Raw genomic sequence first — 19,534 nt, 5'->3', positions numbered from 1 at the left:
GTGGAAACAGCATGTGTGAAACACCGGAGGAGAGAGGCGTTTGGATCATTCTGGACAGGAAAGGCTTGATAACCGCCGAGCAGTGAGGTGAGCCAGGGCCTTGCTGATGCCAAGCCTGGAAGGCCATAGAAAGGTCTGGATTTTACAATGCAAGGAGTGTCTGCTAAAGACCTTTAAACAGAAAAAAGGGAAAAGACATCCAGAGGGAAGAAGGGAATGTCCTCTGGGTCCCACGAGGCCTGTGTTTCCTTTAGCTTTTCTTTATGTCTTCATTCGACTTCTTCCTCTACTTAAGTTTCTGTTCTTTTGCCCAAAATATCAATACTAACAATGTGATTTTATACACATTATGAATTAATATGGAAGTTAACTAATTATGGAAGGAATGCAACAGAGATGGCATCAAGCAAGAAATCAGTTAATCCGAAAGCCCCAGATTCCCCAGTGTTACAGGAAAAGTGCTGGAGCCTAGAAATAAGAACGAGGTTATTCTGGGCTCATAGTCACAAAATCGTAGGTAGATATTTTAATATGAATACTTACACACACACAAACACACACACATCGATTACGATGGGCAGTAACTATTTTACAGATGGAAGAGAATATAATAATCAAGACCAAAAGGGTCCATCTAAACCTAAAATGTAGCATAAGAAAGCTTGATAGACAATTTAGCTGATTTTAATTGTCAGTACTCTGTCTTACTTAAAGATCTGCCCAATGTCCTGTATGAGTTCTAAAAATAAATCCACATTTGGAAAGTTAGGGGAAAAAACATATTCACAAATTTGTTCCTGGCAGTTCTAAGTCAATAGAAGAGTTGTAAAATGTTATTTCAGATTCAACTGACTCATAGACCAAAAACAGAAATAAAAACGAATGTGAATTACTCTGATCTTTCTAATACTATGATTCTTCCAGAAGCCTTCAAGTATTTGTAATTTAAAGATCAAATTATCTACGCACGGATATTGAGAGATACGTATGCCTTACATACATGGTTGCCACCACCACATAGTTAAAGAGGATAACTTCTCATAACAAAAGGTAAAACCAAGTAATGTGAGTTTGCACTCAATAGTTATGTGAATGTCTCTTACCCCATCTACTCTGCAGAATTTAAGCCGAGAACTATAATTTAGCCACTTTCCTTCCAGGTAAAACCACCACAGGTCAAATTTCTTACATCTGTGATGCTCACCAAAATGCGTTACTTCCAATTAACAGCCAGAGATTAACTGTTGGAAGTGTCACGTCGTAGCTGTGGTAGAAAACATTTTAAACACAGAACCACATTTATGCGTTTAACAGCTGTGTCGTCTAACAGTTCAGATTTTCACTATATTTTGCCATATGGTAACGAGGATCATTTTCCACTTAAAAATATTACCAAAGGTCTTCCCTGGTGGGGTGGCGCAGTGGTTGAGAATCCGCCTGCCGACGCAGGGGACACGGGTTCGAGCCCTGGTCCGGGAGGATCCCACATGTCGCACAGCAGCTAAGCCCGTGCGCCACAACTACTGAGCCTGCTGCGCTCTAGAGCCCGTGCGCCACAACTACTGAGCCCATGAGCCACAACTACTGAGCCTGCGAGCCACAACTACCGAAGCCCGCACACCTAGAGCCTGTGCTCCGCAACAAGAGAAGCCACCGCAATGAGAAACCCGGGCACCGCAACGAAGAGTACCCCGTGCGCAGCAACGAAGACCCAACGCAGCCAAAAATACACATAATAAATTTTTTTTTTAATTACCAAAAATTGACACCCTAGAGCAACATCAGCATTTTAATTTTGAAACTACACATTCACAGCCATGCTTGTTATTCTCCTGTTACTGCATTTCCTATCTGCCTTAATTCTAGTGAAAATATTTAATAACAGATTGTTTAAAAATTTTAAATTAGTGTCAACCAGATCAAACACAAATATTACAATAGGAAACCTATGGACTATGACCTGGCAATGAAGAAGCAGGATATAAAATCTGGGTTACGTAAAACTGCAGGGGCCATGGAGACTGGGACCTGCTTTTGTTCACTGGGTTTAGGGATTTTCCTGTATTCCCAGAGAGCTAATTCCTACTTCCTATCTCGCCTTTTTTTCCGGGAACTCTTTGTTGATATAGAATTACTCCTAAAGAACAAAAGTTGCCTGCCAATTTTTATTTTACTCTAATTGCTGTAATAATCTATTACCTTGATTTTACAGTAGGGCAGGGTGCTGTGGAAATTTTCACATATACATTTGACAAGAAGCTAAATAAAAATCTCACCTTTTTAAATGCCAGAGCGTGAGGCCCATCCATGTCAGGAAGGGCACGTTGTTGCCACCAATGCGTTAGAACAACAAACAGAAAGAGTCCTTTAGTTTTTAGGTCTGTCAATCTATCACCTTTATAACCTCACTAAATTCCTTTGGCAGAACTTAAGAAGGATGGTAGTGACCAAAATGATGCCTCAAGACTGCTTACACATTGCACTATATTCATTAGTATTGCCTGTAATTCTCCACTGTGTTCTGAGAATAAAGGGGCAAGGTGGTTTCAATAACTCAATCTTTGAAATACTACATTTCAAGTAGAAATGAACACTACAGATTTTCACCGTTAAAGGTCATATTTTCACTTTTAGAAGAAGGCAATTCCGCATTTCACCATCCCGAGTTTTAAAAAATGCGTTCCTGAAGCAACCACAACGTGCCAATATAAAAAACACAAAGTTCAAAACCTACCAAGATGTACCCTTGCTTCCTTTTTTCTAAGCCTGTGTCTTTTCAAGTAAAACACTGAAGATAAGATATAAGCAATGATAAGATTTAGGCTGATGCATCACACCCCCCACCCCCGCCACAGGCCACCCTAGCTACTCTGTTTCACGTGTGAAGCATTCTCCTTTCTACTTATCGTGACTTTGCGGAGATTTGTACCATTTAAAGTAGAACTGGAATACTGTACATATTCCTTCCATACAGAACTTTTAGGTTTCCATATACTTAAATCACTAAATATTTGTATTAGCCTGAAGCACACACTCTCCAAATGTCTCAGGTTGTCATTTTGAAACACATTTACTTTAAATGAGTATTTAAGGTCTCAGTACATTAAGCTTGGCTTTGCCATTCTCTTAAGAAGTCATGACCACTTCCTTTGTCTGTGCTTCATATTTACCTATCTTTGTGATAATCATTCTCACTGAAGTACATGCAGAATTAATCATCATAAAGCATTACAAGTTGTCAATGAATATTTAACTTCTTTTTTTTTTTTTTTTTTTTTTTTTTTTTACGCGGGCCTCTCACTGTCGTGGCCTCTCCCATTGCGGAGCGCAGGCTCCGGACGCGCAGGCTCAGCGGCCATGGCTCACGGGCCCAGCCGCTCCGCGGCATGTGGGATCCTCCCGGATCGGGGCACGAACCCGCGTCCCCTGCATCGGCAGGCGGACTCTCAACCACGGCGCCACCAGGGAAGCCCTGAATATTTAACTTCTATAGTCAAAGTTGCTTAGTCTCGGCTGAGCTCACAGTTCCTGCCTACAGCACATTCTGTTTTCATCCAGGCAAAAAAACAAACAAACAAACAAATATGAAACTTATTTTTTATAAGGCTACAGGTAGAGAAATTGCTCAAAAAAAAAAAGTTAAAATTTCACTAGTGACAAAGCTGGGAATATAAATTGGGATTCAGTATGTTAATCACACTACGATGAGCTATGGGATTCTTTTAAAATCTTGTCTCAGTTTACATTTCCAGATTGACTGTGTCCTATTCCTGCATAGATTAACATTATTACTAATGACACTAATAGCAAAACCTCAGACAATACTATGCACCAGTTACTATTCTAAATGTTTTATGTGTATTTACTCATTTCATAATCAAATCATTCCTATAGTTAGTTATTATTATTATGCCTATTTCACAGTTGAGAAAATCAAGGCACCTATAAGACACCTCATTTGAGTTTACACATCTAGTAAGTGGTAGAGCTAAGATTCAAACTCACGCATTCTGGGTCTGGAGTTCATACCCTTAACCACTCTGCTACAGAATAAACTGGTAGACACACACAGACGCACACAGGCACTCACGTGAAAGGGCTCTGGACAGGGAGTTAAAAAGGTTACGCTTGGTAGAAGAAAGCAGGGAATGTCTCTGGCCTTCAACCTTCTCACTGGAAAAGTAAACCAACTACACAACACTATTTTAAGGTGTAAGCTAATCCTACCCTTTATGATTCAAAGATTCAGTCTGTAACATACAGCCTTTTCACTTTTGACTGACATAACTCAATAATTAATTCAGGTATTCATATGTTTCAAGGAAAATGCTAAAAGAGAATGAAAAATTACCCTTAGGAAATCCAGAAATAGCAGTAGCATGAGCAGAGGAGTAAGAATTTCACCTCATATAGATCATGTTTGAGTTTCCTGGAACATTCTTAAGGAAGTTTCCCTGAGGTCTTTCTATCTCTTCTAGAAGGTATCAGATGATAACAATTTTTGGAAAACGAACTAGCAAACCAAGTAAATGAACTACATGTTGTTCCTTCACATCAATACACAAAACTCCTTTTGAGTTGCACTTATCTATACCAGAAATTAAAAGCACTTTTCATGGAGCCAAGCCACAAAATATAATACCTAAATAGTGTCACGGAATACTCTGAGATTATGAAAACATTCATCTTTAAGTGCCAATCAAAATACATGCCAGTTGGTAATACATGCTTCCAAATAAATCGTATCGCCAAATTAGTTCTATAAAATGCATTCACAGGTATATGAGGGTGAACTGTAAATGCATTTTGATCTCATACATATTCCCTTGTCACCTGGCTTAATTTCATAAAGCCGCTATTTCCATATTTCCAACCTTGTGACTCCCTTGATGCAAATCACTATCACAGATAATTGTCTCCTATTCATTAAGTTATCTTTCTTCTAACTTGAAAATAGTTCACCTACTTTTATAATTACTCTTTTAGTTAAAATAATTTTTTAAAATTGCCATCCTTCAGTCAACTTTATACAAGAATAATTCTTCTGCACAAAATGATCACTAAGCAAGCCCCTGTTCTTAAACATGGATAAACATCTGACATAGTCACAAATTACAGTTATTGCCGTTATAAAACTACAGATTTACTCAATGCATCCATATAAAATGACAATGAACTTCAAAGTTAATTAGCTAACCTATAAAAAATCTAACAGTATTCAAACTAAAATGATCAAGTTTATTAGAATTTTTGTTTTCTTAAATTCTTCACATATAAACTGTCACCGTATGTTGACAATCAACTTCATACTCAAAGTTCCAAACTCGATTGCACTTAATTCTTAATTGCTAGAGAAAACAGAAACTTTGCATCCCTTTTAAAACTATTCTAACGCACTATCGAGAAAGCGTTGCCATGATACAGAAAGTAGTAAAATTACAGGGCAGTTGGAGGATGGGGGTTGGAAATGTTCAGCCACTGAACTTCTGCCCTGAACTTTCCCTTCTGTGATAAAAACCACGAAACCAGCCATTAACGGAGCCCCCTGTCAGCACTGTACGGTGGGGCACTGGTCTTCTTACCCCTCGTGTGCATAGACAGAAGAATGAGCAAGGCAATGTGAAGCTGCCAGTTTAGTTCGTCCAGCCAACCCATTGCAGCAGGAGAGTCCTCAATGTGACCCGCCTGTTTAAGCCTCCTGTTTCTTGCCTTTCCTTCTTTCAACTGAGACTTCTCTGCTGCCACTCTTGTCAGAGCTTCCGGCAAGCCTGCAGCAAGCCCTAGACAGGACCGTGAAAGACAAGCCTGTTACAAACTGGTTCTGTCACCACGGAGACTTCAACTGATCACCTCGTGGGGAGGACAACAAAGGGGCGGTGAGGACCCCGAGCCAGACTGTTTTCTTAAGAAAGGAGCCTGACCCAGCTGCCCACACAAGGGCCAGCACAGCACTGAACTGCTCTGTGCTGGCCACGCCGGAGCCCCCGCACCTCCCGGGCAGCCGTGGAGAGATTCCAGAGCGACGTACACCTAGGCTTTGCCGACATACAATTACTTATTTCTTTTGCTAAGTTTTTTTTTTTTTTCTCTGCTAAGGACTGTAATTCCGTGGGAATTGTAGACAGACAGGGAGAAATACATTTTTTTCTTTGATAAAGTGATAGAAATATTGCAACACAGCCAAGTGTTATGGCATTTTCTCACATGACCTCAACATTTAAATAATGAGGCAAATGCCTTTGAATCAAATGCACAGATACAAAAAAAGGGTCACTTGTAAAAGCCATCCTTAATGAAGATTTCAGTTGAAATATTTCAGTTAGGCTACTCACTTAAATTGATTAATTTGAAATGACTATAGTTTGAAATTTCCTATATAGAAAAAAAAGAAGTACTGTGAACTGAACCAATTTTATTATGTGAATAAAACCAAGGTAAGTTATTCAGTTCTTTTAGATGTTAATTATAATTGTGCCTCAATGTAAACTATGAACATTTTGTAATATTTTAATTTTCCGTGAGATTCTGAGTGACCGTTTCCAGTACTAAAGAACATTTTAAAGGGCTATTTGTTTTACTCTGGGAACTATCGATAATAAAAGAACAGCAAGAAATATAAATGAATTGTCAGTGTGTGTAGAAACTACACTATCACCACAGACAGATACAAACAGAGTACTTATTAAACCTAATCCATCTGCATGATAAAGGATTTATGAGTATGAGAGCAGAGACACAGTTCAGTGGTTATATCTAAGGTAGCATGAGAATGTGTTTACTTGAAATTTCAAGAATTATTTTCTTGGAAAAAAAAAAAAATCTCTGCTCTCTTCTCCTTTTTAAGAGACACGCCTACCCCTCCACACACACACCAGCACCTCGCAGCACTACCCTAGTAGATAGCATTCAAATCCACTCTCCAGCTTAGTGTAGTTCAACAATTGCTTTTTAGGATTTAACAAATACTACTATCAATCCGACACCCTCAACTCAGTTCCATGAGATGGGATTTAACAGAAATGTAGTATTTTTAATCACACAGAAAATTTTGGAATATCCTAAGTTTAAACTACACATTTTGCATTTCACAGAATCCATGAAACTTACTTGTCAGGAAAATATAAGTTGGGGGTGGTAAATGAGGTAGTCTTTCGCTAAGAAGGGAAACCGAGGCATACTAAATCGAATAAGAGAGATCAGGAGCAGGGGGGCAACGTAAGTGAACCGCAGACAAAAATCAAGCTCTCTTGCTGGAATCTCTCGTTCCAACCTTCTATACTCGGCTCAGGGCCACATCACAACATGGTTCCACTGCCAGTTTGGAACCTAGCCTTGAGCTCCGGGACGAACAGTGAATGGCGAAAATGTGGACGGCTCCCCACTATGGGTATCCATAAATGGCTCACAGTATAAAGAGAGAATAGTTTCTCTCTCCCCAGAATCCTAATTCAGTGCAAAGCAATCCATATCAGCAACTACTTCTAATTTGGTACTATGTGCTAGCTGAGGTAAATGCACTCAAGAAGTGTACGATACCACAGAAAAAGTAATATGTATGTAATAGAGAACTAAGTAAAAAAACATAACCGATTTCAAGATGTAGTGTCTTCAAATGCAATAAAGACAGAAAATCGGAGTAAGGGATGGGCCAAAAATTGGAGGCAGAGCTGAACGCTAAAATACGAACTGAATTTATACAGAGATAGAGGCGATGAAAAGAGAGGAAATTATGTGAGCAAGGACTAGAGGTAGAATTAAATATTTCATCTGTGCAACAGCATGAGAAGAAAAATCTTACTGGAGCAGACAGCACCTATTAGTAAATGGCTGGAGAGAAAGCTAGACAGAGTGGAAGCAGATTGTGCCGGACTCCTAATGCAGGTTACAACGTTTAGGCTATATTATATAAGTAACTAAAAGGCTTTTGAGCATGGACTGGCTTAATGAATTTTTTTCAAAAAAGGTTTAAGATTTCAGAATATAGGATGAGTCTCTGAACCTAAACTTCCAGCTATGTCAGTAGAAGTCAAGAGTTACTGATAGAAGTGTGAGGAGAGGTTTCCACTGAGTCAAACTTTTTGGTAATACAGATTTCCTTTTCTCACTTATACTACTACGAAATTCGAGAGGTAACCCTATCAATTCCCTTTAACATATGCTGGGTGCCAACAATGAAGGAGATGGTCTATAAAATGCATAATTAGATTCCAGACAAATAGGCTCAAAAGATCTTTAAAAAAATCTTATAATGTAGATCCGAAATCTGACTTAGCAAAAAAAAAAAAAAAAAAAAAAAATCCAGATTTGCGTATGATTTAGAGCACTCACCTTAAAGTCCACGCCAAATGAGGCTTCAAAGAAAGCTCTGAGAGAGTATTAAAAGAAAGGTCGCGATTTGAATATATACACGTGAGAGGGGCGAAGAAAGAGAAAAGAAAGACTACAGATAGTACTACCAGTATGAATACGACATGCCATTGCTATATATCATTTGTAGAATTCTTACACAAACCAACTCATTCTAGGTTTACGGAGTCCATGTTGTAGAGTAGAGAGAGACTCTTGGTGCTATCTGTATAATCTTGAGCAAATTCTTTAAACTCTCTGGTCTATAATCTGCTCACTACTTAACTGTTAACATTGTTATACGGATTAGACAAGTAAATGAAAACTACTGAATACAGTGCCCAGAACATAGGAGGACATCAGAAAATGGTCAATTTCCGGACAACTCTCACTAATGACTCTTCTGCCTCTTGACCAAAAAACCCTTATTAACAATAATCTTCTTTAATGTAACATTTGCCAAATGGTTCCTGTCATAAATAATGTGATCCCTAAAACAAGGACACATTTTTAAAATTCATATTATACCCGGAAAGACAAATATTTATTTAATAACTTTATTTTTATTTCACTTATTAAATTATCATATAATTGAAGCAGAAATATATGAACCAGTTTTAAAGCATGAGACTACCTTTTTAACAACCTCGATTTGTGACTTATTTCCACACAGAACCCTCCATATATACATACATATATGATTTTATGTATATATACAGCTTTTTAAACTGTATTTGGGGGACTGTGTCTAGTGAATGGGATACGAGAACATTAAACAGTACCTGCCTTTAGGACAAAACCTACCCTGTAATGGGTGAAGACAAACATATAATCAAATAATGACAAGGCAATACAGTGACGGCCTGCTATGCTGAGGGAATGTGGAAAGTACAGTGCATAAACAAAGATTAATCCTGGCCGGGGATGGGGACTGGTCTTGTGGGGAAGAGGCATTTGAACTAACTCTTCAAAGATAAGTAGGAATTCACTGGGTGAAGAGAGGGCAAAGGAATCCCAAGCAAAAAGAGAACAGACAGTCCAGACATTTATGAGCAAGAAAAAGAGCAATGTTTGCAGAGAACATGAGATACCGGATATGCCTGGAGAGCAGAGAAACTGGGCTGGAAAAGCAGACTGGGAGACGTTGGGAAGGAAGGGCCTTACAGCTCTTAATTTGATTTTTGGTTTTATCCTACATACATAGGAAGCAATGCCTTGGTTTCTGGAGGGGGCGTCTGCACAGTTTCCATCCGGTGAAATGACTGCAACTACTTCTTGAAGCTGATTACATGTCAAAAGAAACTAGTAAAGTTTTGGGGATAAGGTGAAGAATATCTTCCTTTTATGTAAGAAAATGCAACAATATCCTTAATAGTCTTCATGAGAAAAATAAGGTGAGTGCTATTTTCTTTACTACTTGAAGATTTCTGCTAATATTGTTTGGAACAACATTTGCTTTTAAATTAAGCTTCTGTTCAAACACAGGCACATAAAAACAACTGTTATTTCCTTGTTCCTATTAGAAGCTATATATAGCATTTTAGGTCCCTACCATCCTATAGAGTTTTGCAGTAAAATAGTTTTCAAACTTTCATACCAGTTGTGCAAAGGATAGAAAAGTGCGTTCAGAATTGTACTGGTTAACCCATTTTGTTGTTCTCATTTTCAGCTATACACTTACATAACGATATAAAAAGTTACTCCATTACCGGAGAAAAAATAAACAACAGAACCCAAGTGTAAACAAAGCTTTATTCCTGACTTGGAGTTTACAAATGCCACAACTTCAGGCTGCTTCGGGCTGCCTCCTGCCTCCCCACCCCGTTCTGACCTGCCGTCTTCCACGTCACTAGTCATTAACAGGCCAAGCTCCCTTCAGCTGCACAGTGAAAGACCATCACATCATTACAAATAAACAATCCCTTCCTCCCTCCAAGGAGCGACACGTTATTCTGAGCACGTCTTCTCTCTGCTCTCGTTGCTCTGCCAAGGTCCCCCATGAGGGGGAAGGGGTAAAAAGAGAGGGAAAATATCCCACAACTTGTCTAAAGCATGTAGAGGATGATTTGTGTTCTTGCTTACGGGATATGATTGTCACTGTTGATCTACTCTCAGGCCTAGATTACATGTGATAAGGGCTGACCTTCTTTAAGTATTCACACATTATGCACTCATGGAGAGCAGGCAGGACACAAAAGTCCTTCAGATGTTCTGGACATCAATCAAGTGCACAGCATGGAGGCTGCCAAACTTTTCTTCCATTTACTCAGGGAGACGAAGGGGGAGTCCAAGACAGACTTAATAAAGTTTAAAGCTATGCCAGAGTATATCTGGGGAGACCATTGTTATTAAAAGGGTGCTATTTGAAAAAAAAAATTCTCTATAGTTACCACTAGCAACAAAAAAATTCACACACAAATAAAAAGAGACAACCAGATTTCACTTCAGCTTTAAAATTTCAAAACCTTTACTTATAAACCAAGTTTCAATGACTTTAGCAGATTGATTTTTTTTGGAAATAACTGTTCAATAAGGATATATATAAAAATTTTAAAATATGAATTTTTATAACAACCATCATCACAACCTTTTTGAGGCATTTGTAAAAGTAGTAGAGTATTTGTTATGAAATACTCTGAACATATCTTAACGTAAATTAAACATCAACTGCATAAACCATTTTTACCTAATACAAATATGATTATTATTAATAGGCTACAGCCCCAATATTATGAAATAGACATGATAATATCTTCTGATATACGCTTTCAATGTTGGTCTTTTATCACTGCTACTCCCCACAACTCATTAAAGGTACTTGAGACAGCTTTTGAAAGAGAACAAATAAGCCCAAACTTTATTCTCCTGAAACGCCGCAACACTGTGTACTTAGAGCACAGAATTTGATCATCGGCACGGTCAAACCCATTAGAGCAAGATGTTTCACGGAATTTTCTAACACAATGATATCTTAAATCTAAGACAGTATCATCTACCTAGAGATTGCAGAGTTCTTTTTTAAAGCTCATGTCAGCCCCGGAACATAAAGAGGATGTGTATAGACTGCATACAAGATAAGAAGACTAGACCCAAAAAGCAATTAAGGGTAGAAAAGAATTAAAGGCAACTTACACAATTAAACTACCAATGAAAATTAACAGTGCATTTACTACGATAAGCTCTAGAGTTAAAAGAAAAACAAAACAAAACAAACTTCCAGACTGCCCCAGGACTCCTGAACCCCATACAGGCATAATTCTGCTCAGGTAATACCTGGTTTCGGTGTGATTCAGCTAAAGGCTAAGAAAATCACACCTGTACCCTAGTAATAGGGAACCAGGTAATACATAAAATCTGAGATCATTCTCTATGTTATTCACTACAGAGAAATCCATCACCTGGTCAACGTGATTATCTCAGGCCAGAAGCTAAAACTGAATGGGAGGGTGATGTCTTGACAGGAGCTGGAAAGCAAGGAACGCAGAGACGATAAATAGGTTATTTCTAGGTAGATTATAGGATGCCACTGCTAATGATGATACATGCCACCTGGAAAGCTTTTACTGTTTAGGCACTAGGCTATGTACCAACATACACTGCCTCACTGATTCTCACTGCCTCATGTGCAGCCAGCAGCATCATTCCCATTTAGAGATGAGAATACTGAGTATACCTGAGCCAAGGAGGCCTGGAACTAGTTATGGGTAGATAAGATCAGACGCCAGTACTTCATTAGCTAGGGACCCATATGTTTCTGCTCTGCAAGAAATAACTGGGGCAGAAACAAGCCATTCAGTAGATGGAGGACTCAGAGACACTGGGGCTGATGAGATTCATTCAGGGAACATGACTGCCAGAAATGCTAGAGGCTGGAGCAAAAGAGGGGTGAGATACCCTCCATCCCAAACCCGTCAATTCAGAGGAGGGGGACAACTGACACTCTGGGAGCCACAGCAGTGAATTCAGAGGTCAGGGGTTTCAGATCCCGTAAGAGATGCAACTTGCCCCTAGCATGTATTAGTTGTTTATAAAAAGTATATTAATAATAATTTAGGCTTCCCTGGTGGCGCAGTGGTTGCGCGTCCGCCTGCCGATGCAGGGGAACCGGGTTCGCGCCCCGGTCTGGGAGGATCCCACATGCCGCGGAGCGGCTGGGCCCGTGAGCCGTGGCCGCTGAGCCTGCGCGTCCGGAGCCTGTGCTCCGCAACGGGAGAGGCCACAACAGAGGGAGGCCCGCATACCACAAAAAAAAAAAAAAAAAAGAAATAACCAGGGGAAACTTTTTAAAAATTAAATAAATTATTGATAAACTTCTTAAAAAAAAAAAAAAAAAAAAAAAAAAAAAAAAAAAAGTATATTAATAATAATTTAAAAATATATATTGTCATTCATTTAAAGCAGTGTCTTGTATATATCTTTTTAACTTTTCCAGCAGACCTTCAACGCAGGTATTATCAACCAGTGAAGTGACTAAGGTGAGTGAAGGCGCCTCAGAATTCAGGGAAGAGTTGTTTCCTTTGAGTCGGCCCGTGCTTTAGCAGGTGTAGTGAGGCAACTCTGCGGACTCAGTAGAAAGAAAAAGTAGATGAGCGAAGTCCCAGAACTATGTAACATACTCCTCTCTCCACCAGATGAGTCTGAGGTCGTTTTAACAAAAGAGGCTGTTTTCTTCACACCATGAGAAGGCTGCTGAGAAGATCTACTTTGCCCCACTTACAAGGAACTGTGTGAGAAAAGGGCTTTTGTTGCGTAACACTTTGGCCCCGGACTCTTCAGTATTAAAGTTATGCACTAGGTAGAATAATGAACCACAGAAGCCACTAACTTGTCTTACCTGAAGCTCTATTCCAAAGGATATTATCTGCTTTATCAAATTAGTGCTAAAGCCCCCCTAAGCAGAAAATCAGAACCCGTAGTACTTCTCTGCATCTCTTGCTAGCCATTATAAAAACGTGAACACAGTTTCCATTAAAGATCAATTCTTGGACTTCCTGGTGGCGCAGTGGTTAAGAGTCTGCCTGCCAGTGCAGGGGACACGGGTTCGAGCCCTGGGCCGGGAAGATCCCACATGCCGCGGAGCAACTAAGCCCGTGCACTACGCTATTGAGCCCACGTGCCACAACTACTGAAGCCCACGCACCTAGAGCCCGTGCACCTCAACAAGAGAAGCCACCACAATGAGAAGCCCGCACACCACATCGAAGAGTAGCCCCCCGCTCACTGCAAATAGAGGAAGCCCACGCACAGCAACGAAGACCCAACACAGCCAAAAATAAGTAATTAAATAAATAAATTTATTTTAAAAAATATTAAAAATCAATTCGTAAAGAGGATTAATATCATTCTACTCTTATTTCGCCCTAGAGTCAATTGTGCATTAATGTCATGCAAATCCAACTTGAACTGATATTAAATCAATTGAAAATTAAAATTTATATTTAAATTAAATCAATAAACTGTTATCTCGTATGTTTCCTTGTAAATCCCTCTGAATATAATTTAGAAGTAAGGACGGTGCACCTTAGTTTACACATAAAAGAAATATAAATGGAGTTAAAGTATAGCCCTTATTTAAACATTTGGAGTCCATGCTTAAGTTCACACACTATATGGAGACAGCTCCTAGAAAATCTGTTTTCCACTCTTTGGAAAATACCTAAGTATGTATTAAGGAATTACATGAGAAAAAGTTGCTTAAAGTAAAAGAGAAGATATTTATAACAGAGAAAAGTTTTGTTTGTATTTAGCATACAATAGTTTTTCCACAGTATGTTTTCAACAATAATGCTGCCAGTATATGATTTCCACATTTAACGGATTTAGCTCTTAGCAGTCTTTTAAAAATTGATGCTAGAAGAAATACAAAGATTACAGAAAGCTAACGTTTGATTTAAGGTGACACAAAATCTATGTGCATGCAAAAATATTTTCAAATAAAAGAAGTAATGATGTTATGATTTTCAGTTCAGATTCATGCTAAACCTTTTCATGTCTTCTACCAGCTGGAAGTCAACTGTGTATACTGAAATATTTTCCTAATGACAGATGGTTGATACCAAAAGGATGCCTGAAATATATTGTATCTCGTATACACACACACACACACACACACACACACACACACACACACACACAATTCCCTTATCTTCCTTCACCTGTCCCCAGATATAAAGCACAACTGCTTAGTGTTTTGAATTTTTTTAAGAAAAGTAACATTTTCTAATAATCTCATTAAAGCCTTTTTAACAGACTCCATATATGGAGAATTTTCACAAGATTGAGGGTTGGTTTGAATGTTTAAACAATTAGTTTGTCAAAAATAAATAAAAAGAAACCCCACATATAGACCTTATTCAATCAGAGTACATCACAGTACAGTGAAATCAGACTTCATCACAGTACAGTGAAACCCTTTCCGTGCTCTATCTAGAGCATTACAACAAAATCAGAGGATACTAAATGTACATGAAATGACAGTGAAATGTACATGAAATTATGGAGGTAAAAAGGACGAGCTTTACTGATCACGATATCAGATAAAACCAGTGACGTATTTAGACACAAAATCCCTACTAGTCCAATGAAAATCTATGAAATTGTAATACCACTTTTTTCTAATACAAAACCCTTAGTTACATAGGCATTAATTTATCTGTTCACCTTTCTCTACGCTTCTTATTAGAGTTAGTCAGCACTCTGTGTGGTCATGTCTACTACTATCAAACACCCAGCTGAAAAATGAAAAATTTAGTCAAGCAGTGAGTTATCTTAATGATTATGCCAAATGAAACATTCAAATTCAACCTTAACCAACACGAGTAAAACCTGCATTTATCCAGATGATTTAAGGCCCATTAAGATGACCAATCTGATTTAAACAGTCGCCAAAATTTCCACTCTGAGTCTTCAATATAGCTCATTAGCGCTTCCACCGAAGGATGTGTAAAGAAAAAAGGGAAAGAGAGGAAGTTCAAAAGCAATAGCTGCTCTTTTAGAAACGCTTGTTTAAAAAGGATGTTCGATTTTTCATTAAAATGATATGTATATAATCAGAAATTGACAATTGAACAACAAAATGTTTACTTCACTCTAAGGCAAAAAAAACCATATAAATTATTCATCATAGTTTACCTTCTGCCTCTTCAGTAAAGAATCTTGCCTCACTTTGCATCTGTTACATAACATCATCTCTTTGTATTGGTTTTTATATTACCTCTTTCTGGAAGTTGTTACAAATAAAAATAGCCTAAGAAAAGCAAGCTTGAAGTCTTGAATTGTACAAGAAGTTTTAGTTTAACCCCACAGTGGGCTACAAAAAAATATCAAAGAGCTGTCAGTCCTAGAGTAGATGCTTATGATGTCCTTACGAAGTCCTCATGGTGGTTTACAAGGTCACATAAGAGGCGGCTTCCAAAAATCTCATGGGGCACCCTCTCCTCCTATTCTCCCTCTTCCTCATCCTGTTCCTCAAACGCACCTTGCGTGCTCCAGCTCAGAGCTTTGTGTCTCCTCTTCCTCTGCCTAAAACACTCTTCCCTTAGATATGTACTTAGCTTCCTCCATCACTTCCTTCCGGTCTTGGCTCCATTCTCACTTCGATGAAGCCTATCCTACCACTCCTCGTATCCCTACAACCACCCCCATCCCCAAATCTCTACTTGTCCCTACTGGACCTCTATTCCCAGCATTCTAATGAAATCCTTCTTTCAAAGGTCAACAAATCCAATAAATGTTTCTTACGCTGCTTTACTTGTTTTCCCCACTTATCACCTCTAACCACTCTAAATTAACTTACTATATTTATTGTTAACTGACTTCCCTCACCCGTCTAGAAGGTAAGGACCCCATGGGCACTGATCTTTGTCCATTGTGTTCACTTGGATACTGCAAGCACTTAAAACAGTGACTATGTAGTAGGTGCTCGATAAATCATTTTTTGCAAGTATTTCCTTTGACAAGTCTTATCTCTCTCTTCCTAAAGTACCTGACCCTTACTGCCACCTTACTCTCATCCCAATTACTTCTTCCTTATAAATCTCTATTTGCCCTCTGGATTCTACCTGCACCAGTCTAATGAAATTCTTTCAAAACTCAACAAATCCAATGAATTTTTCTTAGTCTTTATCCTTTCCATCCCTGGGCAACATGAGGCACTGCCTCTACTTCCCTTTTTAGAAGCCTCATTCATTTAAAAGTAAATTGAACAAATACAATACTTGCTAGAAGCTCTTCCTTTGGTTTTCATAATGAGGCCTTTTACTCATCCAAGTTTCTTCCTCTCATGTTCACATAAACATAGATAACCATGATTCTTTCCCAATGATCTCTTCTCTCAAATGTGTTCCTTTGTAACGCCCAGGCTTTAGCTAATGCCATGTCGACTACCAGGCTCAATCTTTTTTCTGAACCGCCACCCCGCCATTTCCAACTACCACAGCACAACTAAGTATTACTACTACTCCTACAGCACTCCAAATTCTACCTCTCCCAGCTCTGTGGATGTTACCATACTTTGCAGCCACCTGGCTTTAAGAGCCCTTCTCACTTGCTATGTTTTGGGCCTTTTCCATTTGTTTGAGACAGAACTCTGCCAAAACAGAAGGTAAAAAAAAAAAAAAAAAAAGTCACATACTCCCTTTCTCCACCTCTCCAGCAGGTAGGACATGACTACATGACTGAAATCTTCCAAATCAGATGCACCTCTCCCAGACCTCACTCGAAGCTAGCAAAGACCTCAGGGCGTCCGTTCTGACCAGTGCTGATGGGAGCAGCAGCTATATTCACAGGCACAGGCTGTAGCAGCACTAGGTCTAGGGGCAGCATCTGGGTCGCGCACTGATGATGCGAGCAGGGTAAGTGGTGGGGTCTATGCCGAACTGTGGTGGCAGTGGTGTCCTTATTACAAGATAAATGCTGGGCTGGAATTTTAAGCACTGTTCTAGGCTATGTCTCTTCCAAACCTGGTTCTCATTTCCTCCTGGAGAATCTATGAACTAGCAGATATCCTCTTAACAACTTTGTTTTCTGTGTAAATTAATCATAGTTGGTTTCTGTGGCTTTCAACTGAGAAGTTTTGATGAATATACCCAGGAAGACCCAACTGATACCCTCAGTAGAAGTAATTGTTTCCTCTTGCAAACTTCCACAGCACTTTACTGGTATCACTTCTATGACATTCATCTTATTATTTTACCCTGTGTTATAACTATTTATGCCTATTCTCTTCCTCACAACACTTTGTATTTCCTTAGGGTGAGGTGCCTGTCATTCATCTTTATCCTTTTACACTTCCTCCTTGTCTACTTCAGATATCTTTCAAAAACAAACAAAACATTGTTTGTACATTCTTTCTGCCTCAGGAAGTTGCCCTCAGTCCCTCCTTTCTGTGTTGTTGATCTGACAAGGTTCCACCATTCCATTCTTGGAATTACCTTCAAGATTAACTTATTTAGTAAGTCTCTGGTGCCTCCCCAAGATTCTGTCTCTTAGGTCCTTACCTCATGTCCATGTGCTAAAGGCCCTTTTTACCCTCTGCTCCAGCAGTATACACAGAGCATCAACAAGGTTGCGTTGCGGAGCACAGGCTCCGGACGCGCAGGCTCGGCGGCCATGGCTCACGGGCCCAGCCGCTCCGCGGCACGTGGGATCCTCCCGGACCGGGGCGCGAACCCGCGTCCCCCGCATCGGCAGGCGGACTCTCAACCACTGCGCCACCAGGGAAGCCCAGGACAATCTTTTAAACAAATGGTGTTGGGAAAACTGAATACCCACATGCAAAAAGTAAAGCTGGACCCCTACCTTATACCATATAGAAAAACTAACTCAAAATGGATCAAAGAACTAAACCTAAGAACTAAAACTATAAAACTCTCAGAAGAAAACATACGGGAAAAGTTTCACGTTACTGCATCGGGCAATGATTTCTTGGATATGATTCCAAAAGAACAGACAATTTAAAAACTAGATAAATTGGACATCAAAATTTAAAACCTCTGTGCATCAAAGAATACAATCAATAGCATGAAAAGGCCACCTATGAAATGGAAGAAGACATGCAAATCATATATCTGATAAAGGGCTATTACCCAGAATATATAAGAATGACTAGAACTCAACAACAACAAAAAACAAACAACCCAATTAAAAAATGGGTGAAGAACCTACATAGACATTTCTTCACAGAAGATATACAAATGGCCAACAAGCACATGAAAAGATGCTCAACATCACTAATCACAAAGGAAATGTAAATTAAAACCACAATGAGATACCATCTCACACCCAACAGGATAGCTACTGTCAAAAAAACAAAATAAGTATTGGGGAGGATGCAAAGAAACTGAAACCCTTGTGCACTGGTGATGGGAATGTAAATTGGTGCAGCTGGTATGGGAAACAATATGATAACTCCTCAAAAAATTATAAATAGAATTACTTTATGATCCAACAATTCTACTTCTGGATATATACCCAAATGAACGGAGAGCAGAATTTTGAGAAGATATTTAAACACCTATGTGCATAGCAACATTATTCACAACAGCCAAAAGGCAGCAGCAACTCTACAATAGATGAATGGATAAACAAAATGTGGTATAGTCAAATGATTAAATATTATTCAGCCTTAAAAAGGAAGGAAAATCTGATACATGTTACAGTATGGATGAACCTTAAAGACACTACGCTAAGTGAAATAAACCAGTCACAAAAAGATAAATACTGTTATATTCATATGTTGAAGCCATAACCCTCAATGTGATGGTATTTGAAGGTGGGGCCTTTTGGAAATAATTAGGCTTAGAGGAGGTCATAAAGGTAAGGCCCCCATAATGGGATTAGTGTCTTTCTAAGAAGAGGAAGAGACGTCTGAGCTAGCTCCATTGTGTTGTCTCTCTCTCTCTCTCTGCCATGTAAGGAGACAGCAAGAAGACAGCAATCTACACACCAGCAAGGGGGTCCTCACCAGGAACTGAGTGTTCTGGCATCATGATCTTAGACTTTCTGGCCTCCAAAACTGTGAAAAATAATTGTCCATGGTCGTTTAAGTCACTCAGTATAATGTATTATGTTACTGAGTTTCAACTTTGCAAAGATAAAAAGAGTTCTATAGATTGGTTGTCCAGCAATGTGAAAATACTAAACACTACTGATTTGAAACATGTAAAAATGATGAAGATAGTACATTTTA

At 39.0% G+C, this 19,534-nt stretch overlaps 1 protein-coding gene across 24 annotated transcripts in view; it reads right to left on the bottom strand.

Annotated features, from left to right (window-relative positions):
* Positions 1-19,534, bottom strand: part of BMPR1B (bone morphogenetic protein receptor type 1B) — a 454,241-nt gene that overhangs the window by 129,085 nt on the left and 305,622 nt on the right. The window contains exon 1 of one of the 24 annotated variants that reach the window (XM_055085862.1): positions 5,583-5,739. The exons of the other annotated variants lie outside the window; for them this stretch is intronic. Within the exon in view, the coding sequence (XP_054941837.1) occupies positions 5,583-5,655 (73 nt within the window). The 5' untranslated portion in view covers positions 5,656-5,739. Of the gene's footprint in view, positions 1-5,582; positions 5,740-19,534 lie in introns of those variants that run through there. 24 annotated transcript variants of the gene reach the window in all.

The sequence above is a fragment of the Physeter macrocephalus genome, chromosome 7, assembly GCF_002837175.3.
Source record: "Physeter macrocephalus isolate SW-GA chromosome 7, ASM283717v5, whole genome shotgun sequence".
Lineage (NCBI taxonomy): Eukaryota > Metazoa > Chordata > Mammalia > Artiodactyla > Physeteridae > Physeter > Physeter macrocephalus.
Note: the sequence above shows the minus strand (reverse complement) of the source record. Positions and strands in the feature narration are given on the sequence as shown.